The sequence below is a fragment of the Rhinolophus hipposideros genome (genome assembly GCF_964194185.1).
Source record: "Rhinolophus hipposideros genome assembly, chromosome: 10".
Lineage (NCBI taxonomy): Eukaryota > Metazoa > Chordata > Mammalia > Chiroptera > Rhinolophidae > Rhinolophus > Rhinolophus hipposideros.
The window spans coordinates 5285854-5312564 of record NC_138056.1 but is presented as its reverse complement, the minus strand read 5'-3'; the positions used below and the strand labels follow the sequence as shown (position 1 = coordinate 5312564).

Below are 26711 nucleotides of genomic sequence, written 5' to 3'. Positions count from 1 at the left end.
AGCAGCCAGCATGATACTTATAAAATTATGAAAGGTAAGTCCTATCAGATGAACCCCTCCGCCCTATGCCCTCCATAGACTTCCAGTCTAAGAGTGAAAGCCAAAGTCATTTCAATGGCCGACAAGGTGTGACACCTTCACCTCCACCCTCGTTCCTCATGCTCTATTATTGACACTGTTTCAGCTTCCAGAACCATAGTGGTTCTTTGCTATTCCTCGCACAGGCAGACATGTTCCGGCCCCAGGAGTTTTTGACTTGTAGTTTTTGGCTGGAATGATTCCCCTAGAGGATAGCTTGCTTGTTTCCTGGTGACTTCAAGTCTTTATCACTATCCAACAGGCTGTATGTTTTATTTGTTAATCTGTCTCTCTCCACCATAATATAAGCTCCAAGAAGGTGGGGATTTTTGGTACTTTTTGTTCACTGCTATATTCTTGGTGCTGCCCACATGGTGGTAGGGGCTCAATAAAATTTGTAGAATGGACACGCAGGCAAACATTTTCCTGAGTTTGTCACACGTATTTGCTTTTTGATACTTGTTTTTGAGCACTTTCTGCCAGGCAAAATCTTTTTATTTACACACGTTTTGAAAGTTTTCCTTTTTTATATATTTTTTAAAGGCTCACCTTTTGCTGCCTCAACTTTTGCTGCCTCAAGGACCGTTCTTTTGACCTAATTTTCTACTTTATTAAACTTTTTATTGCGGAAAATTTCAAACATACACAAGAGAGACACGTCTCATTAATCTTTGTTTGTAAATTCCCTAAAGGCAGAGACGTGCTCTGATTTTTCACATCTTCAGCGTCTGCAGGACGTCAAGAGCCTTAAAGAATGTGTTTCCAAAGGATGAACTAATGGCACGAGGCTTTCTCCCGGGGCAGACACCTATCACTTCCCCTCAGATCTCCCTGCAGTCCCAGAGGCTGTAGTCCCGGGAGCCGTTTGTCGATAGAAGGCGTTTGTCCTGGTCTCTCCCGCCAGGCCCAGCCTTCCCGTGTACGTTCTCTCTGCCTCCTCCAGGCGCGGGTTTGGCCTAGGCTGCCAGAATCGGACAAGCTCTGGCCTCTGACTGAACAAAGTTTTTCCTTGGAGCCCGCCGATCCCGGCCCCACCCCGGCCAGAGGCAGCCTCACTGACTAGGCCGCTCGAGCAGCCGGCACACCCCGCCCGCGTACCCACCTCTCCCCTCCCCCTCGCAGTGGCGGTTGGTCGCGCGTCGTCTTCCCTCTCCCACCCCTCAGCTAACGAGCGGGTCCCAGGCCCTCTGGGATTGGTTGCGCCTGCGTGCATTTTCTCTCAGCCTCTCTGATTGGCTGCAGGACGCGGCGGATGCAAGTCCTGATTGGCTAGATCAGTGCGCCTGCGCGGCGGGGTTCTCGGTCGCCAGCCATTCCTAGGGAGGACTGCCGGCTGGCTGGACGTTTCGCCTGTCGCTGGTGGAGAGGTCCCGGCTCTCCAGGAAGGCGGCTGCGGCGACAAAATGAAGATATTCGTGGGAAATGTCGATGGGGCGGATACGACGCCGGAGGAGCTGGCAGCCCTCTTCGCGCCCTACGGCACAGTCATGAGCTGCGCCGTCATGAAACAGTTTGCCTTCGTGCACATGCGCGAGAACGCGGGCGCTCTGCGCGCCATTGAGGCCCTGCATGGCCACGAGCTGCGGCCGGGGCGCGCGCTCGTGGTGGAGATGTCGCGCCCACGGCCTCTTAACACTTGGAAGATTTTCGTGGGCAATGTGTCGGCTGCATGCACGAGCCAGGAATTGCGCAGCCTCTTCGAGCGCCGCGGGCGCGTCATCGAGTGTGACGTGGTGAAAGGTAACGCGGAGGCGCGGGCGCGCGCGGGTCACTCTGCTTGTTAGCCACGCCCCTTTCCCGGGGGGTCAGTCACTGCGCGGTTGGGGGTGGTGGGGAAGTCCGCGGGAGCGAGGCCGGCGGTGTTGGGGGCGCGATGGGTTGAGCCACCCTCCTCCCCTTGCGGTCCAGGCACCGTTCATAAAATGGGAGGAAGAGGCTCTGGGTGGGTGAGGTGACCGCTGTTGGCTGAGCTACGGGGCCGGGGACGCGCCTGAGAGACTTGCGAGTGTACCGGGGGCGCGCCTTCCACTGTTCTCCTGGGCCTGGCACCGAGCGGAAATTGGGAAGTGACGGGCACAAGCCGGATCATGGAGCGGGGAAGATCTCTCCATTCCCCACTTCCTCTGCAGACGTCGGTCAGAGCGAGGGAAGAGGGAAAAGGTGGGGGCTGACGCCCCAAGACCACCCTCGTGTTCCCTCCCGGTGAATGCTCCCGAGCGGAAGGTAACGGGGCCCTTGGTCGTTTCTTGGGCTGGGACCTTTTTAGTATTGTGTGGCGTGGGTGTACTCGTGGGTATAGGACGGGCCCCTTCCGAACTACGCTGGCCTTTCAGAATTGTTTGGTGGGTTAGACGTGGTAACTCTGTGCTTTGTAACTCCCTCAAACTTGGGTTTTTTGTTCCTTTGGGCTCGATTTTACATCTACAAACTGGAAACCCTGATCTCGCATGCGGAAGGCGGCTTGTTTTATGAAGGCCCTTTCTCCCTAGATTGCCCAAGCCCATGCCCCAGGGAGGTGTCATTCTTTTTATAAGCTTGGGGCGTGTTTTCCAACGGGGCATACTCAGGCTGAGGGGAACGTGGGGGAGCGTGCGAGAGAGGTCTTCTTTAAACATTGACTAAAACGTACACTTACTAGTCGTCTTTGCTTGAGTAGTTTAATCCTCAGGGTACGTCCTTAGTTTGCCTTGAAGAAAATTGTTTCACCATAATTTAGGCCCGACTTCATTTTGGGACCCAGTTGGTTTTTTTCATAATTTGGGTTTTCACCCCCAAACTCTTTTTATTTTATATTGGCAGGATTTGGTGGGACAGCCCTGGGTAGGTGGCTAGTCTGTTCCACTTAGGAGCAGATCAGAGTTAACTTTGCCCTTCCTTCTTCAAGGATGCAACCTGGGAGTATCTGATGCCCTCCCTACTCCTGGTGTTGAATTCATACGTGCTCATACCCTGTGAGAAGTTTTGAGGATAGGAAATAAATGTGGGTGCAGGTGTTTATTCATTTCCACCAAGATACTTCATTTGCTGTCCTGGAAAGGCACATCTTTTGGGCCATACTTTGTCCTTTCTGTAACTGGGGGAAGTGTAAAGGGTTGTAGTCTCCGCTACTAGGGTCAGTTCCTTGTTCTGCATTAATACTACATTCTATTTTCCTCAACTCAGGTTATGCAAGTCCACGGCTATCCGGAATCAGGCTTTCCTGCTGGGTGCTCTGAGGCAGGCTGTATGGTGCATGTGTTTTGCTTTTGTTTACAGTAAAAGAGTGGGAAGGGCGTCACACTGCGGCACCTGGCCAGGAAATGGATGGGGATGTATGGCTCATTATGAGAGTTCTATGCTTAATTGACCTACTGTGTTTCTTTTGTGGTTCTTAGGCAGGGTGGAGTCTAGAAACTAGCAGGGACAGTCTCCATGCAACTCATTGGCCAAGAAGCTTGCTTTCAGGTGGTAGAGAAAGCCGAAAATTTGCCTGAATTTGTTTGGGACTGACAGTGTCAGTGGGGGGGGCAGGGTGAAGTGTATAACTGCATGTAGTTTTTAGAACTCTTCTTGACTGACTCCTTGTGAGAGAGCGAAAGTTTTGTGCCTTTTGTCTCTTTGTAAATGTGATTAGCAGAAATGCGGTGACTTTCTCAGGGAGTGGTGGTCAACTTTTATTTGTAGTTATGCTGATATGTAACAGAGCTCCTGATACATTTTGATTAAGGCACTGTGGGAAACATTTGAGCATCATATCCTTCACTGATTCCTTTCTATCTCTTTGGGATGAAGGAAGGTGAAGTTTTATAATTGGGAATTTAGCAGAGGAGACTAGGTCTGGCTCTATAAATAGCTTACTCATTTCTTGGGCTGGGAATGGGCATTTGATGGAGTCTTATGTTGGCTGTGAGGCCTTCGAAAAGCACAGAAGCTTGGCATGGCTCAGGACATCCAGTTCTGTTTATTTCACAGGGAAAAAAACATAGTTGCCTGGTTACCTTAGGAGCATAGTAGATATGATTTGCTTTGTAGAGTAAAAATCTCCGTAGCAACAGTGGATTGTAACCACTCTCCACAGCTACATTCTATTGGGTGTTCAAAAATGAAGTAGAAGTATGAGAGTTGCTGACAGGTAGGAACCATTTAGACCAGGGGAGGTCTGAAAGGTAGAAGAGGAAACTCTGATTTACCTCTCCTTTTTTGTGGATGGCCATTCTTCCTGCTGTGCACAGCTTTGTAGATTCAAGTTAGAGGTTTTTACTCTGTAGGATAGCAAAACTCATTTTTCTGGATTCTCAAGTTTGTACTGGGGGAATTGTAATGCCACATAGATCATTAGATCTCTGTAAAAGATTGCTAGTCCCTTTAAGTGCAGTGGATTTCCTTCAGAAGTCATTATTCCTTAAACTAGCTCTCCAGGCAGGTGGGTCTCTGGAATTTTCTAGATCTGTTTTTTTCTTTCTTGTTCTAGGAGTAGTTGGGTTTCTAAGAATCTTTAATAGGACTAGGCCTGCCTTTGGCTGCTCACTGTGATAGGATTAGTTAGCCCTCATGTGATTGAGTCAGCAGGAAACCTATTGATACTTCCCTCCAATATTAGGCTTAGGAAATTTCTGGTATAAACTGGTTATAATTGTATCTGGTGGCTTTAAAAAATCAGTTATGGCAAGTACTTTGCAGTAATTTCCAGCAGACTCTGCTCAGCCTAACCTCTTACTTTAATAAATCTTCCTTCTCTCTCTCTTTTTTAACTTTTTATTTATGTTAAGAGTGTTTTTCCAGAACTCATCAGCTGGTCCAGGTCAAGTAGTTGTTTCAATCTAGTTTTGGAGGGCGCAGCTCACTGTGACCCATGTGGGGATCGAACCAGCAACCGTGTTATTAAGAGCACCGTGCTCTAACCAACTGAGCTAACCGCCGCCCCCAAATCTTCCTTCTCTTTAAAAAAAATTTTTTCCCCAGTTATATAGCTCATCTGGGTGATCAGTTGAATTGCATGTGAAATCTCAATTTTCAAATTTCACAACTTTTTTAATAAAACCCAACTAAGTAGGGAGTAGATGTTGGGATGTCCTATTGTTCTTGTAAACCCATTGAAAATTTTTTTTTGTTGGGTGTTCTAGCTCATTCTAGTTTCAGGTTAGTCAGGAATGTGGTATGATTCTTTAATATTTTTTCACAGTGCCTGGAGTTTTTCCCCATTCCCTTTAATCTGCCTGTAAGCTCCTGCTTTCTGCTTGCCATTGCATCTCCAGTTGGTTTTGCCATGCCCTGGAGGGTCAGCTCAGCCTCAGCTTTTAAAGATATCTCCTGTCACCAGCATCTATTTTTAGCTCACTTTACCCAAAATGGAGGAGAGAGATGAGAGGACGATTCTAGTGCCCTATGGCTAGGCTGAAAGAAACACTTTTGCTTTTCCCAGTTGCTAGATAGGGAATCAGGTTCTTGCCCTGGGTGTGAGGACTGAGAGTTGTGATAGTTCGTTTTTTTTTTTTTATCATCTCTGTCAGGTTCCAAATTTGCATGTACAGATGGTGTTGTATCTCTTGTGTTTTATTAGAGATGAAAGATAATATTCTGTGGGAAATAAGCCTATGGTTATACCTTGGCTTGAATAATCATCATAATCCTTTATCATTATATAGCTATTTCGACTTTACAAGGTAGTTTTATCTTCTCATTTGAATCTCCTAACTCTTGAAGTAGGTAGGACAGATTTGTCAGATGGAGAAATAAATTGTAAGTTTCATATGAGCTCATAGCAAGTCAGTGATAGCTGGATCTGTAACTGAGGCCTTTTATTTTTTAGCCCAGGATTCCTTGTGCTGTACCATACTTCTGACTTCTTCTACCTGTTGATTAAATTTTTATTCTCAGTTTTTTGGGAGTCTCTTGGTGGCATTGTGTTAACATCTGCAAAAATGACTTGCTCTGTAGGAACAGTGAGAGAGGGCATCCCAGTATGAAAGTTTGTAGAAATTGGGACATTTATTTAGAGGTCATTTAAAAAGATTTTTTATCTTCAAGAATGGAACCATAATTATTTCACCCAGGTAGTTCTTTATTTCCTAAACCCATGTGAGAAAGTTGGGGTCCTGGCACTTGGAGTACATCTTAAAGTAGCCATAGGTCCCGGTGGGGTTAAGCGCATGGACTGACTTCCCACAGCAGGGTCTTACTGTTCTTCATACCCTGCTTGCACCATTGTGGTTTGTGAGTTTGGTTGTGAACCAGAATTTCTTCCCACTCCTCGCCCTACTAAAATTTTCTCTATGTGGTAGGTGTGGAGGTCTTTGTGTTTTGTCTTAGAGCCTATCCCACCTCAGCTCATTCAGATCCTGAATGAGGACTCAGGGGTAACCAGCTTAGCAGAACCTGCTAGCTGCAGCAATTGCAGCTTCTTCCCTTGAAGCTGAGAAACCAAATCTTTCCTGTAAATGGTCCACTCTGAACAGGAGCCCAAGGGGTAAGGTATACCTCTGTGTCTTGAAGAGGAACCAGTGGAGGCTGTAATGTAGCCTGGGGGTGGGAGCTTTGGCCTGAACTCAGCCAGGAGATTCAGTTTCCATTCCCACACCTCGATGGCTTACATGGGGTCCAGCGTCTCTCCTTTCTAGTCATTTTGCACAGTCCTGCCTTATACATTAACTTCCCAGGATAAACTGGTATAGTGAAGGAGCATGGAGAGCTGGGATTCTGTTCCTCACTCGCAACTCATTTTGATTTGGGGCAAGGCATATAAATTCTGTGAGCATGTTTGCTCACCTGTAAAATGGGGAGAATAGAATGATCCTATGCTTTGCCTACCTCAAAGGATTGTTGTGAGGCCCAGTGAGGTCTTGTGTGAAAGTGCTTTGAAAACTGGGAAGTACTGTGGGAAAAGGGGAGAACAACATGGAGGAATTTCGTGAACTGTGCGTTGCAGTTTAGCTCTCTTGCCTTAATTGGACCCTAGGTTGAGACATGGGTCATGCCAAGGTGTAAGTGGTCATTTCCAGTGTTTGAGAGTTAAGCCTCAAAGGTGAGCAGTAGTGTTTGGTGATTTTGGGTTAGAGAGTACTGAATAAAGTGATGCAGGCACCCTCTCTGCGTTTCGCCTGCTGGTTTATGCTTACAGGAGCTGTGAAGATTTTTATCTTGTGTTGCAGTTCATCTTTGCCCTTTCTTTCACCAGGAAGTTGGGTGAGGTGGCAGGGGGAAAAGGAAGAATGGGGAGAAGGCCACAGGCACAGGTTGCTGCTTGGGACAGTCAGAAGCTTTGTTATGTGGGAGCCACATTTTATGACATACTCCTGGAGAGGAGGGTTTGGAGGCCTGGAGGTAGCTGGCAACAGCTGGGTGCTGTTGGTGTGTCCAATTTGGGACCCATCAGGTAGCATGCCCTGCCCCCCTAATTGCTAACCCTCTGTCTGCTGCTTTATCAGACTACGCGTTTGTTCACATGGAGAAGGAAGCAGATGCCAAAGCCGCCATCGCGCAGCTCAACGGCAAAGAAGTGAAGGGCAAGCGCATCAACGTGGAACTCTCAACCAAGGGTCAGAAGAAGGGGCCTGGCCTGGCTATCCAGTCTGGGGACAAGACCAAGAAACCAGGGGCTGGGGATACGGCATTCCCTGGAACTGGTGGCTTCTCTGCCACCTTCGACTACCAGCAGGCTTTTGGCAACAGCACTGGTGGCTTTGATGGGCAAGCCCGTCAGCCCACACCACCCTTCTTTGGTCGCGACCGCAGCCCCCTGCGCCGTTCACCTCCCCGAGCCTCTTACGTGGCTCCTCTGACGGCCCAGCCAGCCACCTACCGGGCCCAGCCCTCAGTGTCACTGGGAGCTGCCTACAGGGCCCAGCCTTCTGCCTCTTTGGGTGTCGGCTATCGGACTCAGCCCATGGCAGCCCAGGCAGCCTCTTACCGCGCTCAGCCCTCTGTCTCCCTTGGGGCCCCGTACAGGGGCCAGCTGGCCAGCCCTAGCTCCCAGTCTGCTGCAGCTTCGTCACTTGGCCCGTATGGTGGAGCCCAGCCCTCAGCCTCGGCCCTCTCCTATGGAGGGCAGCCAGCTGCGGCGTCCTCGCTCAACTCCTATGGGGCTCAGGGCTCCTCCCTGGCCTCCTATGGCAACCAGCCATCCTCTTACGGCGCGCAGGCTGCTTCTTCCTATGGGGTGCGTGCGGCTGCCTCCTATAACACCCAGGGAGCGGCTTCTTCCCTAGGCTCCTATGGGGCCCAGGCAGCCTCCTATGGGGCCCAGTCTGCAGCCTCTTCACTGGCTTATGGGGCCCAGGCAGCATCTTACAATGCCCAGCCCTCAGCCTCTTATAATGCCCAGTCTGCCCCATATGCTGCACAACAGGCCGCTTCCTACTCTTCCCAGCCTGCTGCCTATGTGGCACAGCCAGCTGCAGCTGCTGCCTATGCCAGCCAGCCAGCTGCCTACGCTGCACAAGCCACTACCCCAATGGCTGGATCCTATGGGGCCCAGCCGGTTGTTCAGACCCAGCTGAATAGTTACGGGGCTCAAGCATCAATGGGCCTGTCAGGCTCCTATGGGGCTCAGTCTGCTGCTGCAGCCACTGGCTCCTACGGTGCTGCAGCTGCCTATGGGGGCCAGCCTTCTGCCACCCTGGCAGCTCCTTACCGCACTCAGTCGTCAGCCTCATTGGCTGCTTCCTATGCTGCCCAGCAGCATCCCCAGGCTGCTGCCTCCTACCGTGGCCAGCCGGGCAGTGCCTACGATGGGGCAGGTCAGCCGTCTGCAGCCTACCTGTCCATGTCCCAGGGGGCCGTTGCCAACGCCAACAGCACCCCGCCGCCCTATGAGCGTACCCGCCTCTCCCCACCCCGGGCCAGCTACGACGATCCCTACAAAAAGGCTGTCGCCATGTCGAAAAGGTACTGTATGCCCCCCCGCCTCTGCCCCCAGCTGGGGCTTAGGGCAAGGGGCTGAGGTTGGCACGGGAGGGAAACTGGAGCCATCGGCCCCTCCCTTGGTCTTTTCTACTCCCGTGGGGTGTCCAGACATTGAGGGGGTGATGTCTGTGAACTTTCCTGGTCACCAGAGTTCAGGTGGAGCATAGTGCTCAGCCTGGGTGGTACCAGCTGTTCAGGCTAGGAAAAGTGTCACCTGTCTTGCTAGCCCAAGTGCCATTGGAGCTACTGCCTACTAGATTGTGGCCCATAGCTGCTCCCACTGTCTCTAGGGTCCTTAAGCCTGTTACGTGGTTGTCCTGGCTTTGGTGGGGGTGGGTTTCAAAGAGTAGTCCCTTTGGCACTCACTGGCTGATGGCAAGGTGTGTGAGGTGCGTCCACTCTGGGGGAAGTTGGGGACCTGGCTTTTGTCCGCCGTTCTGTTGATAACCAACCACGGTTTTTCTGCGCAGGGCCCAGGGATGGGGATTGTTTGTGGTTTGGGAATGTAGACTAAAGTCCACCTTGGTCAGTTCAGAAGGGAGGGCTTCAGTGGTGGGCTTGGTTTCTTGCCCTGGATAGGGTGATGACCCTTCTGACAAAACCTTGTTTGTTGGACACCAGTTTGATCACACCCTCCCTATCCCCATTGGCATCTCCCCCATGCCCACCTGGAGCCCTCCCCTCAATTGTCTCATTCACCAACTGTCTTCTTCTCTCGACTAGGTATGGTTCCGACCGGCGTTTAGCCGAGCTCTCTGATTACCGCCGTTTATCAGAGTCGCAGCTTTCGTTCCGCCGCTCGCCGACAAAGTCCTCGCTGGATTACCGTCGCCTGCCCGATGCCCATTCTGATTACGCACGCTATTCGGGCTCCTATAATGATTACCTGCGGGCAGCTCAGATGCACTCTGGCTACCAGCGCCGCATGTAGGGCCGTCCTGGGATGGGGGCATCACGGGGAGGGAAGGAGAGGAGGAGTGGGGTAGTGTGCAGACCCAGGATCTAACCACCGGCCCATATCTCTCCCGTTGGCGGTTTTTCATCCCCTCTACCATGTAGGCCTTCCCCAGGAGACGATCCTTTTGAGTGTTTGGCAGTAACCTACTTCGTTCCTTCGCCTCAGCAGCAAATCTTGCTACTGGCTCTAGATCTGCGGTCTCCCCTCTCCCCTGCCTCCCATCTCCCAGGATGGGAATTTGTTTTATGTTTTTATTTTTTCCTGGCTCCCTTTTATTTTTGTGCGCGATATTTAAGGTCGTCTGGATGGGGAAGCAACCTACAGCTGAGGTCGGCGGCGCCTTTTTCTTTTTAGATATGAGGGAGGCCTGGAAAGGGTTAGCTTAACCATTTCCTGTGCGCCAAGCGGTGCCAGCAGTCCAGGGGGCCCTGACTGTTCCTCTGAGACTGTGTTGAGACTGAGTTCCTGTTGGGACAGTCAGTTGGTGTACGTCCAAATCCCTCCTGTCCCCTGATGTTCTAGCTGATGCTGAGTGGCACAGTCCCAACTTCCCCGTCTCCCCAAGTAGGTGGTATTAGAAAACCTTAATTTTTTTTCCCTTTTGTATGGACTACAAATAAAACTTGGGGCAATTTGCAGTTTGGAAACCTGGTTGTCATTGTCTTGATTGCACTGTTTCAGAGGAGCCAGTTTGACATCCAGGAAGATGTGACAGCAAAAGGGAAGGCAGCCAGAGAACCCAGGGCAGCTGAGGAAGGGGGTTTAAATGTGGGAATTCGAATGAGTTCCCCGCTACTCAGAAGGACTTAGCTCGTCGTCGTCCTGCTGGTGTGCCATCTTTAGCCTGGAGAGTCCAGACCAAGTTGCTTGGGCTTATTCAGCCCTCAGCTTGAATTACACCAACAATGCATGAAGTGTATTGTCCATTTTCCCCTGCATATGCTTGACCATTTTCCCTGACTTGTTTCCCATTGAGAAACAACCTGTGCTCCAGCTGGGTGGTTCTGGGGATTGGCTTCTCAACTGAGAAGTGGGGAATGGGCTGCTTTGGTGCTGACGAGGCTTCTGGATCCTTCAGGCAGTGGGCTTGAGTTGAGTGCTGGAGCTGGGACCTGGAAAGGAGCCATTAGTGGGGTGGGGGTGCTGTCGGTGTCTGGTACTGCCCTGTGGTTGGAGAAAGGCTGGGCAGGGACACTTGGAAGTGGGTGTGGGAGAGTCTGGCCACAGCCGTGGTGTTTCGCCTGTTGAACATCATCGTGGAGCGTCCTTCCTGCGTCCTGCCTACCTTATGCTAGTACCCTGAGACTCACTTTCCCTGTCTCCATATGTTACGGTTTACAGAAGTTTTCTCGCTGGGTTTGTATTTGAGGCTGTCATGATAGACTCGGGGAAGGTGTTGAGGTGCAAGCATAGGCAAGTAGAGATGCTGGGATAGAGAGGAATTGCAGAGCCTTTCTGTCCTTTTATTCCGGGACTGGAGCTCGAGAGGACCTAGGCAAAAAAATATGGCAGTTCCCGCCAGGGACAAGATGGGAGGCTTGGGATCAATGATGGGTGAATGGAAGAAGACTGGGGGGGATGGGGTGATAACAGGACAACCTGGTGATGTTCCTTTGGGGAAGGTGGCTTTAGAGATTTGATCTGGGAGCCTGCTTGGGGCAAGGTGATTTTGGGGAGGTGTGTGTCAGCTGGAGTTCAGATGGGTACTCTTTGGCCTCCTTCACTGGCTTCTTGCGAACTTGCCCTTAACAGAGTAGTTTGACCCAGAAGTTCTCTTCTGCCCAGTGGGCAAAAGCGTACGAATGGCCTTTATAACCATGAGCTCTTACTTGTGGATGCTAAGTGGGGTAAAGTTGGGGTACTTGGGCCATAGCTTTTTCTTCTCTTTCTGTTCACTGCTTTGCCTTTAGGTGCTTCGTTTCTCTTCATTTTTTTTGTAGGCCTGGGAGGGGAGTTTGATAACTTTCTTGTCACTTTTCTGCAGTGAGGGTGGGGTGGTCTGAGGGCCAAGCTAACAAGCTTAGCTCAGGTTATCACCGTGGAAGATGGAGAGTTCATTGATTGTAAGGCTGTGACTGTGGCTTGCGTATTTGTAATATTTCTTTGTCAATGTGGCTTTCTGTCGTCTTTCTCTCCATTGAGGGTTCTGCCACTGCCCCAGCCCTATGGTTCCTGTGAAAAATCAGCTTAATGTGCTTCTGGGGTCACTGTTGGTGCTCTGTATTGCAGACCAAGTTCTTCAGTGACCTGGCCTAGATGATCACTTTATAACTGCTTGACATCTTTTGGTCCTGATGCCCTTGCTGTCACGGGCTTCTCATTGTTTAAGCCAGAAAGAGCTACAAAGCTAAATCATTTCTCATTTTCCTTTCTTGTAGATTGTTTTAAAATCCCCCCCCCCCCTTAAATTATGCTGCCTGTGTTAATTCTATAGCCCACTCTTCATACTGCGTTTTGTGGATTTCTGATTTCCAGGGTCCTATAACTTGGAGATGGTTGGGTTGAGTGAATGGGAGGACAGACATTTCATGTATATTTTGGGAAAAGGAGTGGGGAATATGGGCTCCCAGTAGCCTTCACATCTTTGCTCTTTTGCATCTATCACCTCTACAACTTGGCATTTTTTCATTGGAGAAGTTTTAGATGGTTAATTTCTGGAACAAGACCACATAGAAGTGTTTTCTGAGGTTTGGACCTTGTTTCAAATTCTGTCTGGGATAGGCCTCGGGCCCCATTCCTTGTACTGGAAGTAATGGGACTATCACTGAGGGCTCACCCTCTGGGTAGGCGACCTTTTAGTCACGCCTGTCAGTTAAGCTCTGCCACAGTCTGCACAAATTGTTGGTTCTCTGGTTATTTTGTTCTATCAAGCCAAGTAAGCTGACTATTCACATGGGATGGCTGAAGTTATAATGAAAATTTCCTAGATTTATGGACTAGTATGTAATCGGAGTTCAGGTAGTAGAAAAGATAAGATGGATGGCAGGTGGAAAATTTATATTCACCTATATTCTTATAGGTACCTTTTAAAAGGTCATAAAGGATAGAATCTAGAGTTTCCCAGGGGGGAAAAGTTCTTAAATGATTGTAAGTCTAGCTCTGAGTCCTTTGAAATACTGTGCCTGTAGTGCAGCAAGTACAGAGCACTTGGGCTGACCTTGAGGAATTGACAGTCTGGGGAGGCAGGACCTACCTCAGTGAGCTAGTTAACAGTTAATAGCAATGCTAGGAAAGTGATAGCTAGGGAAGGTGAGGATGGTGCAGTCCCAGTAATTCAAGAAAAACTTTCTGGAGTTGGATTTGAAAACTGACTTGGTACAGAGAAAATGACTAAGGGTATTGGCTGTAATAAAATCAGGCTTCTTGAGTTTGAATCCTGGTTCTGTCACTTAGTAGTGTGATCTTGGATGTGTCAGGACTCTACCTCAGTTTTTTCGTTTATAAAATGGAAATGGTAGCTAACATTTACTCAATACATGCTAAGCACTGTTAAAAGTGCTTTTCATATATTTCATGTACTCTTCATTGCAACCTAAACGTCTTAGGTATTCCTAAACCTATTTTATAAATGGGTAAGTTGAGGCTGTAGGTTAAGTAACTTTAATTAAAATCAAATGGTTAGAAAGTAATGGATCAAGGAATTGAACCAGCCTTTTTGAACCATCCAAGACTTTGCTTACTGTAATCATTACAATAATACTGTTGGAAGGATCAAATGAGAACAAGTGACAAGTGTATGTAGTCACTGCTCATTAAATGCTAGCCGTCTCAGAGAAATGAGTTGGAACATTCTCAGGAGATTGGGATGGCCTGTCTAGTGGAGCACACGGCTGAGTAGAAGGTTTGGGATGTAGGTGTGAGTGCAGCACATGTGAGTAATAGTGAAAGACAGTGGATTTTTGTGACGAATGCTACCTAGGAGTGACATAGGCCACTGGACCACACTAGTTTGGGCCCTCTCCAGTCTCAGGCAACACTGTACAGTGTCTTGGGATCAGATTCTCCTGGGTATGGAGAAGAAAAGTCTGGGCCTGCAAAGACATTAAGCAGGCTAAGAGCCTGTAGCTGGGAACGGGATTGGAGGGGTAGGAAGCTTGCTTAACTGGCCTACTGGCTCCCTTTGAAAATCCCTGGAGAATACTGGTTTTTAATTTTAGCCCTGGTTAGACCAGTAACTCATTTCTGGACCAGGAGACAGTTATTTATTAGGTGTAAAATTACATATATTCACCCTTAAGGCTATGAAATTAATACAGATTGCTTATTCACGTTTGAGTGGTTTTTACTGATGCCAATGTTTCCCCCCTAAATTTGAAATTGTCCCTCACTTCCCTTTCAGGAGTCCAGGTCCCACTTTCTTTTTTTAAAATTATTTTTTAATTCGTTTCAGGTGTACAAAACAATGTAATAAACATTTCACCCCTCACAAAGGGTAACCCCCTCCTCCAGTCTATTGCCCCTCTGACATTGTATATATCTATTACAATTCCACTGACTATTCCCTATGCTGTACTCCATATCCCATGACTATATATGTTATAGTTGACATACAATATTACTCAGCTTCAGGTGTACAGTGCAGTGGTCAGGCACCTACACTTTCAGTCTCTTCAAGATCTGCAGCCAAATATGTACAGAGGGTGCCAAACCAATGTATACACATGTTAAGAAAGGAAAGAACTATTGAAATAACAAAAGATGAATTCAAGTCATGTGTATACGTTGTTTTGGCACCCCTGGTATATATGCTTGACTGACAGAACGTCAGCTATCTAGATGACTTGAGACAAGTCACTTTACCTTTTAGGGGCTTGGTGACCTGATCAGCAAAATTGCATCTACAGTGTTCTAGGCAAGGTACTTTTAAAACATTCCATTCTCTGTAGTTGGGGTGGTAAGGTAGAGGATTTGGAACAGATGTCTTTAATTTAAAAACCATTATGGTTTTTAAGGAACAAACATTAAGCTCCTTCAGTACTTGGTAAAACACAGTTGGATAGATGAACATCATTATGGAGACACTAGCTATAAATCTTCCTACCTAAAGCTTCATTTTGCAGCATTTGTCAAGCTGGTATTGGTGATCAAATGCTGTAGCATAGGTTACCCCCTGGCTTTTGGGCACCTGCTTATTCTGTTTGAGAGAGACTGGAAAGTACTATCTGATAAGAGTAAATGTGCTTGTTTTTAGTACTAAGTGTCCATCTTCTTAAGCTGATATTAACTGAAAATCCAGTCATTTCCCTCCTCATGTATGCATTCATTCATCCATTTGTTAACTTCGCAAATATTTGAGGGCCTACCATGTGCCAGATGCAGTTCTAACACTGTGGACATACAGTGTTAGTAGGGGGTAAGAAAAGGTCCCTGTCCTTGTAGAACGAGTATTTGCTGGGGCCAGGGGGTGGGAGGAAGGCAGAAAAGTGAATGAACAAATAGGATTTCAAATGGTGGTAAGTATTTGGAAAAATAACATGGAGTCATGGGGTAGTGTGCCAAAGTAGGGTTGGAGTAGGGGGATGGATGTCTTTAGATGGGTGGCCAGTGAAGGACCTGGAGAACATTAGAGTCTGAATGAACTTAGGACAAAAGGCCAGTGTGCTGGATGGAGAACAGTTCGGGGGTGGGGGTGCTAAAGAGATTGGGAGATTCTGGAAAGAACCAGATTGGGTTAGGGTGAGTTTGAAAATTTTCAAATTGCAATGGGTCTTAAAAAGCAGGGGGATGGTTTAATGTGGTTTACCTGGTTGGATGAGCTTGCAAAATGAAACACATACCACTGGACCTAGAGGGCTTTCAGAAGGTAAATCAAATAATTAGGTTGGGTGATGGGGGTGGGCAGTGGTCTGTAAACGCTTGAGTTTTGATCCTGAGAAGATTTATATTCCCTGTCTCCTATCAGACGTAGCGAGATTCCTAGTTTCATACATAGAGTGAGTTGATCTCATATACTTTGGTATTTTGGAGCAAAATTTATCTCCAGGGATGTTGGGACACAAAATATTTTGGAAAATCAAACTGAAAGGAGCTGAGAGGATTTCTATACCAGATGCCTTCCTCTGTGCAGATTGAGTTGTGACCACCTCCTAATGCTGACCCCTTCAAAAGGGCCCCCAAACAGCTGGCTAACATGTATTTGGTTTTCTTCATCACTGATCCTATGGTCTTTACTCAGTCTCAGTGTCAGCATCAGAGTCTGCAATGAAAATGGACAAAGATCAGTGACCACCACATCTGTAAATGTTATATTTTGACATTTTTAGGTCTTTACCATTTTCCACTCCAGAATAAGTTCTTGACCAGTTTTCCACCATTTGATTTCAAGAGTCCTGTCAGGTTTTAAAACCCAGTTCCATAACCCTTATTTCATCTATCTCTTTATGACCCAATCCCTCTTTTTTTGGGTGGGCGGGGGTTTGCTTTGGACGTTCTACTTGTATCATCTCTCCTAATGATCCTTTTCCTCATAAACAATTTACTACTACTATCATGTTTTAAGTTCGTATTTTAAGTTCTTCCACTTGTACCTGTCCCTCTCTGCTACTTAACTCTCTTCAAAAGTTGCCTTGCAAAGAAGGGTCATTGCTTGTTCAATGAATATGGGATTATGTGAAGAAGCCAAAGGATGAGAAAGAAAATGTGATGGGGGAGCCGGACCCTCTGGAGAATGCTGTTTTGATTGTACTTTGTTTTATAGCTGGTTGTGATTAGGCTCTTCCCTCTAAGGTCGATTCTAGGAGTTAAAACCTATACAGCTCTGGCTGATGGCGCCTAATAAAATAAAACAAAACACTTTTCTGCTCCAGTTTTTTCTCAGGGTAGGGTGGGGGTGCTTGCTCAGACTCCATGGTCACACGGAGAAGCCTCTTCAGTTGGACCCCGGGAGGGTGGTCTCCTCAGTGCCTCCTGAGTACTGCAACCCCAACCGGGCCGACTTCGGGGCCATTATACCCTCATTGTATCCTCCATTAACCGTTTTCTGAGTTCCTTTCATCACCACCTATGAAAGTAATTTGGGGGAGCTCGGGACTCCCAAAGCTACAGCATGGATTCTCGGTCAAAGGAGGCGGTTGATTTCTTCAGGAGGGAGCCTTCGCTATTTTTCTTACCGGCCTTTGGGTCTGCCTAAAGCAGTCATCCTGGCTGCGAGGGGGTGGTTTGGGAGTTTAGAGGGAGAAATTTGGAGTAGAAGGCAAACTAGAGCGCGGAATATTGTCAGGGTGTGTACATGGAAGTGGCGAAATGAGTAAGCTTAACAAAGTTGGCGCCATGAAGCTCAAGATCGCCACACCTGGCCCCTAGCTCGCTCTGCCTAATGGCGGGTCGAACCCCGCCGGCGAAGCCCACGTTTATAGTTCCTCCCTCATGCTTGCCTGTTACCCAATCAGTGACTTCGGCATCGCGAGATTGGCGCTCATTGGCTTTCGCATAAAAGCTCAGGATTACTGACGTTTCCACCTCTTCCCGGCCTCTCAGGTAATTGGCAATCGTGGTAACCAATCAGGAAGAGGATCCGCGGGAACGTCTGCCTTTTACTCTACTGAGTGGCCAATACGGTGGTAGCCTCACCCCCTCTCTACCCAGAGTCACTGCTGCGGCCGCCGCCATTTTAGCGTTTTGTCAGAAGGTCCGCACCGCGAGGAAGAGTTCCTGCAGGTTCCCGTGCGGGTGAGAGACTCCGGCCCCCCCCTCTACAGTTTCTTTGCCCTGTTAAATCTTACCTCATTCCCTTGGGCTTCAGGGGTATCCGAGTGGGGTTGCGGCCTCCCTCACTGAGGGCCGACTTCGGTGCCCGGCATTGGCGCGGTAAGCCTGAAGCGTCCCTTCCCCCACGACTCCCCCGAGAAGACCTTGCTTTCCCCCACCCTGCTCCCTACCCGGCTTGGCTCGGTTTCTTGCTTGGAGGTTCCCACCGAGATAACCGCCCTTCCCTTAGACTTAGGAATTAGAACCCCGTTTCGAGAATTTCTCAGGCTCTGAGACATTGGTGTCTGGCTCTTGAATCTGAAGCCCCTTTCTCTGCACGCTTTTCTCCATTCTGCGCGAGCTCGTGGGATGGCACCCGGAGAGGCGTTCCCCTCTCCGGCACTTCCAGTACTCCTCATCCCTCGCTATCTGGCCCACGTTGCCCGTTCGCTGCTTCCAAAGGAAAACCCCAAATCGTAGCCCGCTTTTCCGGAAATGGTGGCTACTTCGGTTACGAGAGGAAGAGCCAATTCATAATTTTAGGCAGTCCGTCCAGCCAGACCTTTGTTTTCTGACTGTCCTCACAGTGGATAGACGAGCCCAGTCCCCTCAGTGTGGTATTTATGCTCATTTTCATTACCATTCCCGTTCGAAACTATCCATCTCTTACCAAATCCTTTGTCTACTAAGGACCTCTGTATTACACAGGTTTTTATAGTTTCTATAGCCAGTACTGTAGCGGGCCTCTTTATGTCTACTTCTCTCTCATTATTGTATGGAGGTGGGCCTGTGAGAGAGGGAAAACTGTTTGGAAATATTAGAGTGAAAAGATACGACAGCATTCTTTTTTTTTTTTTTTTTTTTTGAACTAACCTGGGCCTAAGGTCTTTTTAAAATTTTGTTCTCCTCCAGGTTTGTCAAGATGGTGAAGCTGTTCATCGGAAACCTGCCCCGGGAGGCCACCGAGCAGGAGATCCGCTCACTCTTTGAGCAGTATGGGAAGGTGCTGGAATGTGATATCATTAAGAACTACGGCTTTGTGCACATAGAGGACAAGACTGCGGCCGAGGACGCCATCCGCAACCTGCACCATTACAAGCTGCACGGGGTGAACATCAACGTGGAAGCCAGCAAGAATAAGAGCAAAACCTCCACCAAGTTGCATGTGGGCAACATCAGCCCCACCTGTACCAACAAAGAGCTTCGGGCCAAGTTTGAGGAGTATGGTCCAGTCATCGAATGTGACATCGTGAAAGATTATGCCTTCGTACACATGGAGCGGGCAGAGGATGCGGTAGAGGCCATCAGGGGCCTCGACAACACAGAGTTTCAAGGTGAACCACCCTCTATGAGAAGAGGGCTGAACACAAGGCTATATGCAGAAAATAGGTTGGAAAAGTAAAGGAGAGGGGTTTGGAGTAGAGATACAGCTGGTGGCTGGCTGATGGTGAAGAAGTAAGTGTGGGTGATGGACCTAAAATGGAGAATACATGGGATTTAGAGGCTTTACCTTAGGCAAATCAAGGCTCTGGGAGAAAAAAACCACTTGGTTTTAGTGTGGAGCCCCTAAGCCTTGTTAAAAATTTTTATTATTATTTTTTTAATGCGTACTAGTGCAGAAATCCTTTCCTCTGAAGATTTGCCCAGTTATGTTGTCTTTTGGGCGGGGTGGGGTAGTAAAGTATATAGCAGTGTTTCACTCTGAATTTATTGCCTCAGCACAGTGCTGGCATACCTCGGAGATATTGCAGGTTCGGTTCCTGACCATTGCAATAAAGCAAGTATTGCAGTAAAGCGAGTTAAAGCGAGCCGTAACCTTTTGGTGGTGGAGGGTCTTGCCTTCAATTTGAAAAAAAACACACAAACGCAACATCTGTGAAGCGCAATAAAGCAAGGTATGCCTGTATCAGCATTATGCATTTTACATATGAAGAACCTGGCAAAAGTTGCTTAAGCAACACATTTAGCAGTAGAATCCCCATTAAGCTGCCCCACCTCATCCCAACTCGAACATAACTTTTCAGTAAAAATATTCTTTAGATAGCTGGTGTTTTTAAAGGGCTACAGCTCTTGTTGCTTATACCAAGAGGTTCAGTTTTGAGGATGAGCCCACTCTAGAATTAAACTGATTTCAGGAGTTTCTGTGGAGGAGGTATTGAGATTTTGGCAATGCCTTTTCACTGGTTTGGGGCATGGACTCTTAACATCCCTCCATGAGCACTTAGATGGGTGTTACCTTGAAGCCTTGACTAGATGAATTGTTTTAGTGCCTGGAAGGCAGCGTGTGTGATATTGTGGATTGTCCCTTTATTTGGAAGGTATTTTCTTGATTTAAGCTCTAGGTTCCTGTGGTAAGAGTGGCAGTCGGGAAGGGGGTGGGAACGATGAGTTAACTTTCCTTTCACTGCCTTTGGGTCCCCAGTGTCCAAAAAGCCTTTTCCTTTTGATTGTAACTACTTCCAAGTCCTTGCTGCATTTTTAACCTACATTCCAATCTTTTTAGTCCAAATCAAGGTACTGGCTGCTGCTTTCCTTATTGTTAAGAGGCATTGCTGCTGTCTTTGCTGTTTATTTCCCTTAAATTGGACTTTTCTTAGAGCGGGAGGTCTGATCATCATTCCCCTAAGTAACGGGTGTCCTGTCATGGGTATTGCTGTGGATTGCTAAGAAGTATCACATGTCTCTTGGGTCTGGTTTTTCCTTTTTTAATTGGTAAGTTGAGAATTATTTTGTGTCAACAACTTAATTGGGAGCAAAAGTTGCTCTTGAAGAGGGTTTGTGGTCTGATACCTAATTTTTGGACACTTCTGTTCTTAAACACAGAAGAGGTGGTGCTGTGTGCTTGCTTACGTGTGTAAGGGAGGAGCAGTGTGGACTGATTCGGGACAAATGATCCTTGGAGCACTCTAGGCTCTCTGATGCTGCCTATACTTATTTTTGCCCCATTTTCCTTACTATTGCCCCATTCTCCTTAATACTGCCTGGTAGAGTATGTCTAAAGGAGCAGTATTTATTACAATGGTCTTTTCATTTTCTCCGTATTGGGTATACAGTTGATCCTTGAACAACGCCGGGGTTAAGGGCACTGTCCCACCCCGCCCCAGTCGAAAATCTGAGTATAACTTAAGCCGGCCCTCTGCACAAGCGGATTCCCATTTTCAAGTCGAAAATATAGTTGACCCTTGAACAACACAAGTTTGAATTTTGCATAAGTAGGCTTGTGCAGTTCAAACCCTAGTTGTTCAAGGGTCAAGTGTACTTATTATTATTTTTTAAACATCTATTTTAGATATTTTATAGATTTACTTTCCTTTTCTGGCTTAGATCAGAGTATTTATTAATGATCTTTATGTCTTGAATGTGTTTGGTTGGTTCCTTGATTACACTTATTTTCTGATTTTGTTAGGTGCTGATGTGCCCCTGAATGCAAATGCCAGAGGAACATAGGTTAACACTTTAAAGCACTGAAATATTTAATTGCATATCTTAACTCTTAATGGGCAAGCTACACTTAACCAGATGTAATGTTTATACCAGAACTTTTTTGGTGTTTTGGTCTTTCCACCCCTTTTCTAGCCTACCAGAACCTAACTTTAATTTTGCAAGAGAAATTTTGTATTTATTACTTTCTGTAACATTAGATAAATAGGTGACCTGTTGACCCCCCTGATTCTGTCCATTCACTTTGACATTTGTGTGTGTTTGGGTGTGTCACAGCCAATTGCATTTGGCAAGTTTTTGCTAGAATTTTGCTTATCATTAAATTGGTAGATCATGTTAGCTGGAAACTGCTTCTGTGACAAGGTTTAAAACTTAAATTTTTCCAGAAAGTTTCATTTTTTTGTTAGGTTTGAATTTTCAGCAGAAAATAGTATTACTATTAAGTGCATGTTCTTAGGACCTCAGATTTCTAGTTTAAGGAGAAAAAGTACTTTAATCTGCTAAAATGAACAGTTTGATCCACTAACTGGATCAGTACAGGTATTCTCCACTTTTCTCACTCCCCTTTTCTTCCAAGTTTTTTGTAATCTTTAAAAATTTCAGGTATCTTGCGACCTTCGGCCCTGTTTCCTTTGATTCTACTAGGAGCCATCAGGCTGTAGGTTGTAAAGAATCCTTGTTAGGATGAAGAGCACAACCAGCAATTTATAGGACCCAGCTAAAGGGTAGGCTGTCCTTTAACTTGTATTCCCGCCCGCCAAGTGTTTTTTTCCAGAAATCTTGAAAATTGCCTGTCACACTGAGCCATGAATCAAAATCTGGATCCTCTGTTAGTGGTAACTTTAGAGTCTTGCTCTGTTCTCTTCGATTTTGGGGTAGGGTAGGGTGGGGTGGGAGTCTGGAGGACTGGCCTTTGCATTCTCCTGCTTAATGAAATTAGAGTCTTGATAGTGAAGATTGGAGGTGTCAATCTGTGGAGTTCTCTTTATTGTGCTTTCTTTTGACTTTGGGACATTGTTCAGAGTACTTTTTGTCCACAGCTACTTGGCAAAGGATGAGATGCTTGTTTTTGAGCAAGAGTTGTTGCCTTCTTAAGCATTAGAAGGTCTTAGAGTGGAAACATTTCTTCATCCAATTGATATTTGTCTGAAATCAGGTCATTATACTGAATTTATGTATTGGACTTTTTTTTTTTTTTTTTTTAATCTTTCTGGTGTTGAGCCCTGCATTAAGAATTTCTTAGGTAAAAACTGTTGCTATGTATGACCAGTGACTGGGGTAGGGGCTGGGGCTATGACTAAGTGATAGCAACCCTTCTTGCGTCTGTTTCTTCAAGGCAAACGAATGCACGTGCAGTTGTCCACCAGCCGGCTTAGGACTGCGCCCGGGATGGGAGACCAGAGCGGCTGCTATCGGTGCGGGAAAGAGGGGCACTGGTCCAAAGAGTGCCCGGTAGATCGTTCGGGCCGCGTGGCAGACTTTACCGAGCAGTATAATGAGCAATATGGAGCAGTGCGTACACCTTACACCATGAGCTATGGGGATTCGTTGTATTACAACAACACGTACGGAGCGCTCGATGCCTACTACAAGCGCTGCCGTGCTTCCCGGTCCTATGAGGCAGTGGCGGCTGCAGCTGCTTCTGCGTATAATTACGCAGAGCAGACCCTGTCCCAGCTGCCACAAGTCCAGAATACAGCCATGGCCAGTCACCTCACCTCCACCTCTCTCGATCCCTACGATAGACACCTGTTGCCGACCTCAGGAGCTGCTGCTGCTACAGCTGCTGCTGCTGCAGCAGCCGCTGCTGCTGTTACTGCAGCTTCCACTTCATATTACGGGCGGGATCGGAGCCCCCTGCGTCGCGCTACAGCCCCAGTCCCCACTGTTGGAGAGGGCTACGGTTACGGGCATGACAGTGAGTTGTCCCAAGCTTCGGCGGCCGCGCGGAATTCCCTGTACGACATGGCCCGGTATGAGCGGGAGCAGTATGCGGATCGGGCGCGGTATTCAGCCTTTTAAAGCTTGAGGTGAGAGTGGTGGGGTGTCCCCTGTTCTGGTTTTGCCATCCCTCCTGCAGCCTAAAGGCTCCAGTTGGGCTACCCTACCCTGCTTGCTTGCTTTTTGCAGGGTTAGGGTAAAGTTACTAGCATGGTTCAGAGGCTAGGCAGAAGTTCTAACTACTTAACTTTTTGAAACATGTAAAGATCCTTAGCCCTCATGGCTATTTTTCCAGAGCTCCTAGTTGTGGGAGTCTGTCTGATTCTGTCTGGAAAAGCAAAGAATGGTGTGATGAATCTTGGGTCACACCTAAGGGCTGTAATTGAACTGAACCTGTGACCATGACATTCAAACTCAGGTGTGCTGTTTTTTAGAGCCTTTGTTGAAATTTATAGGTATGTGACATTACTAAGGTCTGCAAGTTTCCTGTTTTTCATGCTGTGTGAAAGGTCTGCTGCGACCTGTAGTGATAAAATCCAGAACTAGTTAACTGGTCATCACTGCTCAGGTTCCAGTTAGGATGAAGACTACCCAGATGGCATCATCTTAATCTTGAAGCAGTGTGTTTCTGACATTGCTGAACAGTTCACCCCCCATGAGCTTTATAGAAAAAACTTACTTGATGTTAAGTTGGGGCAGAGAGGAGTAGAAAAGGTGTCTTCTTTTAATGTAGAAAATTGAGTTCAACAAGGAATCTGAGGCATAGACTCAAATCCAACTTCTCTGCGCAGCTCAGATTCATTCCCTGAATAGAAGGCCCACTCTATTGCTTTATCTTCGAATCTGTCCTGTAAGAGCCTGTTTACTGTGTTCTAAACTGTCCCTATAGTGTTAGATTTGACATCCTCTCCTCTTTAGGATATGTGATGATAATATAAATAAACATGCAGACCTGTTTTGCTCTCATTGTAATGTTCTAATCCGGGTTTGGGAGGTTGGCCTTATGCAGATCACTCCCTTCATCTTCCCACTAGTTATGGGCATTTAATCCTCTTGAACCACCAGCGCTACCTTGAGTCCTGGCTTTTTCCTCTACTGCACACTTTAAACCTCATGGTCCATTTGGCTCTACTTGACTATATTCTCTTTTGATGCTTGCCAGCTTTGGGCTCTAGGTATTTGAGGTTGCTGTTGTATTAAAGGGTGATTCTCAATGCCCTTAGTTTTGAGTATCCCCCAGTGTGTCCCAGACATTGATCTGTAATCCTGTAGTAACAGGGTGGGTGCTAGCTACTCCATCATCTTTTCTGTTAGGGCAAAAGGTATGTAACTTGCCCAGGGTTATTAGATGGGAAATCACTCATAGGGCTAGAAAATAAACTCGATGTGTAGCTTAAACTTGACCTCCAGTACATACACTCTTTGATTTTTTATTTAGGCAAGAGTTGAATGCCCTCAGGTCTTAACAGCTTGTTCAGTTGACGGTACTTTTGCCTAGACCTTGAATGGTTTTTAACTTGGACCTTGGTAGTAGCTCTCAGAGTCAAACATATTTTTCACTTCTTACCCCAGAGAGCTAATTGGAACCTTTCCTTTTTCCTTGCCTTCCAATGACAGTTTGTGATGTGGAATTACCTTCTCTGAGCAATGCTAATGTGCAGAGAAATGCAATGTTGCCTACTCATGAAAGAAAATTTGCTATTTAATTGAAAGAAAAGCCCCATTCTGGGATTGCTTGACCTTCCCAGTTACTCTCTGGCCTTCAAGCTCTTTTCACTTTAAGATTATTGTGATATTGGGGACGTACAAGTAAGTAAATTTAAAAGGAGTGTTAAATTACCAGACATTTTTTGACGTTTAAGTGGGAAAGCCCTTTTGAGCTTTGCTGTAAAGCCCCTGTGTTGTGCTCTCTTTCAGGTGGGATGTGTGTGGGCTGAAATTCCAAGCTGCGGTTGTGCATGAGAATACACTCTTCATGGTACCCGTCTCCGGGACGTTCTCGGCTCTGTGCGTTCAGTCCCTCAGGAACCGTGGACCTTAATTTACCTTAAGTCAGACCACCTCTTCCTTTCCTCTCCTGCCCACTTCCCTGTTCTTACTGTTCTCCGATGCTTCTGTAGCTTCCCTTCATGTTCCGTTCTAGCAGACCTCATGTGCAGAAACGTGGGGGCTACGCTGTCTCCCCACCTCCTGCTTCCAGTGGGTGTTGGATTTGAGAATGGCCCTGGTGAAAGCATCACTGCTTCTGAGTCTTTGGCCCAAAGGCTTGTGGCAGGTGGACACATAGAGTTGGATCACTTTTTTTTCTTTCCTGTGAAATAAATGGTTTTTCAACTTAGGGTATGTGTGCTTTGAGAGAGTTCTTGCTTGGGCTTGTGTCTGGATTTTTTATTTGTCCCTGGAAGAGAAGGGGAGGGTGTCAAGTTTGACATGAAGCTCTGGGTGAACATCATTGTGGTTATTTCCTTTATTGTAGGTGGGACTTCCAGGCACCGAAAGAAAAGGGTTATACGGAAGAACCCAGGTAGGCAGCCTTATTCCAGTAAAAACTTCCTCCCACTAGTCCATCTTTATTATAAAACCAGTTACTTACTAATAGTTTTGAAATGTGGGTCTTTTCCTGCTGGAGAAGCAGTCATCACCCATCCTGTACTATCACCATTCCAACCTCCCAATCAGTGCATCTAAACTGATTTATTTCCAAGGAAGTCTAAGAAAAGGAAGGTCAGCTTTCACTTTTCATGTCATATGGAAAAATAAAACTGGCTCCAACAGCATTCTGCTACTTCTCTAGGTCAGTAACACTTTTTAATGCCTTTCACCATCTATTTGTATAACTGTCAAAACCCCTAGAATCCCACTAGCACCTCATTACTTGTACTTACAGCCTTTGGCATAAGCATAAGCATAGAGAAAGACCTAGCAACGAGCTTTAGACTGTTTAACAATGTGGGTGGGCAAGTGCAGGGGAGAGCCACTGCCTCTTAGTTTTGTGCTTCTATCAAAACAGACTAGCTTCCAGGTTTATTTTGTTCCTTGCTTCAGTTTTAACATATGTATAGTAGGGCTGTATCTAGTTAGGGCATTTCCCAGAATCATTCATTCGACAAATTCTGAGCACCAACTATGTTCCAGGTATGTAGTGTGCTTTTAGGAAAAGTGGAGTGTGGTGAGTGACGGGAGAGAAGAAAAAGGAGCTGACCTTGAGTTGGGTGATTTCTCAGGTTTTTCTACTTAATGGATCTACATGACTAATTCATAGATGGCTAGATGGGAATAACTATCGGTAGTTGTAGTTTATTGAATATTTTCTATATGCGAAACCTGTAGGTGATTAATGTGATATTCTATGCAATCATTTTTCTGTCAGAATCTTTTTATTGCTTCTATCCTCAGAATACAAATAATTGCTGAACATGGAAGCTGCCTTTGGTGAGAGGTCAGATGATTAAGACAGCAGTTCCAGGGAAACTTGGAGTTAGAGGACCGGGGGTGGGGTGGGGTGGGGGGAAGAGTTATGAGTTCCTGTGGGTAAGAAGTGGTCGGTCAGTAACGAAGATTATGACTAACATTTAGGCTAGGTACTTTTTCTTCCATTGTCTTTTTTATCTTACCTGGCTGGGTTGGTTTCCACCACTTCTTGAAAGATTGTTGTCTACATTGGTCTTTTTTTCTCTTAAAAGACCCATCACAGATGCAAATTTTAATTGCTATACCTGAGTCTGAT

The 26711-nt window shown here is 46.8% G+C and overlaps 1 protein-coding gene across 8 annotated transcripts; it reads left to right on the top strand.

Annotated features, from left to right (window-relative positions):
- Positions 1-1392: 1392 nt before the first annotated feature.
- LOC308503536 (RNA-binding protein 4) lies at positions 1393-25322 on the top strand. Of its 8 annotated transcripts, none has more exons than XM_081062849.1 (4): positions 17399-17584; positions 18515-18936; positions 22380-23073; positions 24902-25322. In XM_081062849.1, exons 2-3 carry the CDS (start codon positions 18525-18527, stop codon positions 23063-23065), a joined length of 1098 nt encoding a protein of 365 aa, XP_080918975.1. In that variant the 5' UTR covers positions 17399-17584; positions 18515-18524; the 3' UTR covers positions 23066-23073; positions 24902-25322. The 8 variants fall into 8 exon arrangements, 6 of the variants coding, with proteins under 6 accessions (XP_080918973.1, XP_080918974.1, XP_080918975.1 ...); XM_081062850.1 differs by having other exon boundaries at positions 17520-17722; XM_081062847.1 differs by lacking the exons at positions 17399-17584; positions 18515-18936; positions 22380-23073; positions 24902-25322 and adding exons at positions 1393-1818; positions 7482-8940; positions 9682-10563.
- The last annotated feature ends 1389 nt before the right edge of the window (positions 25323-26711 follow it).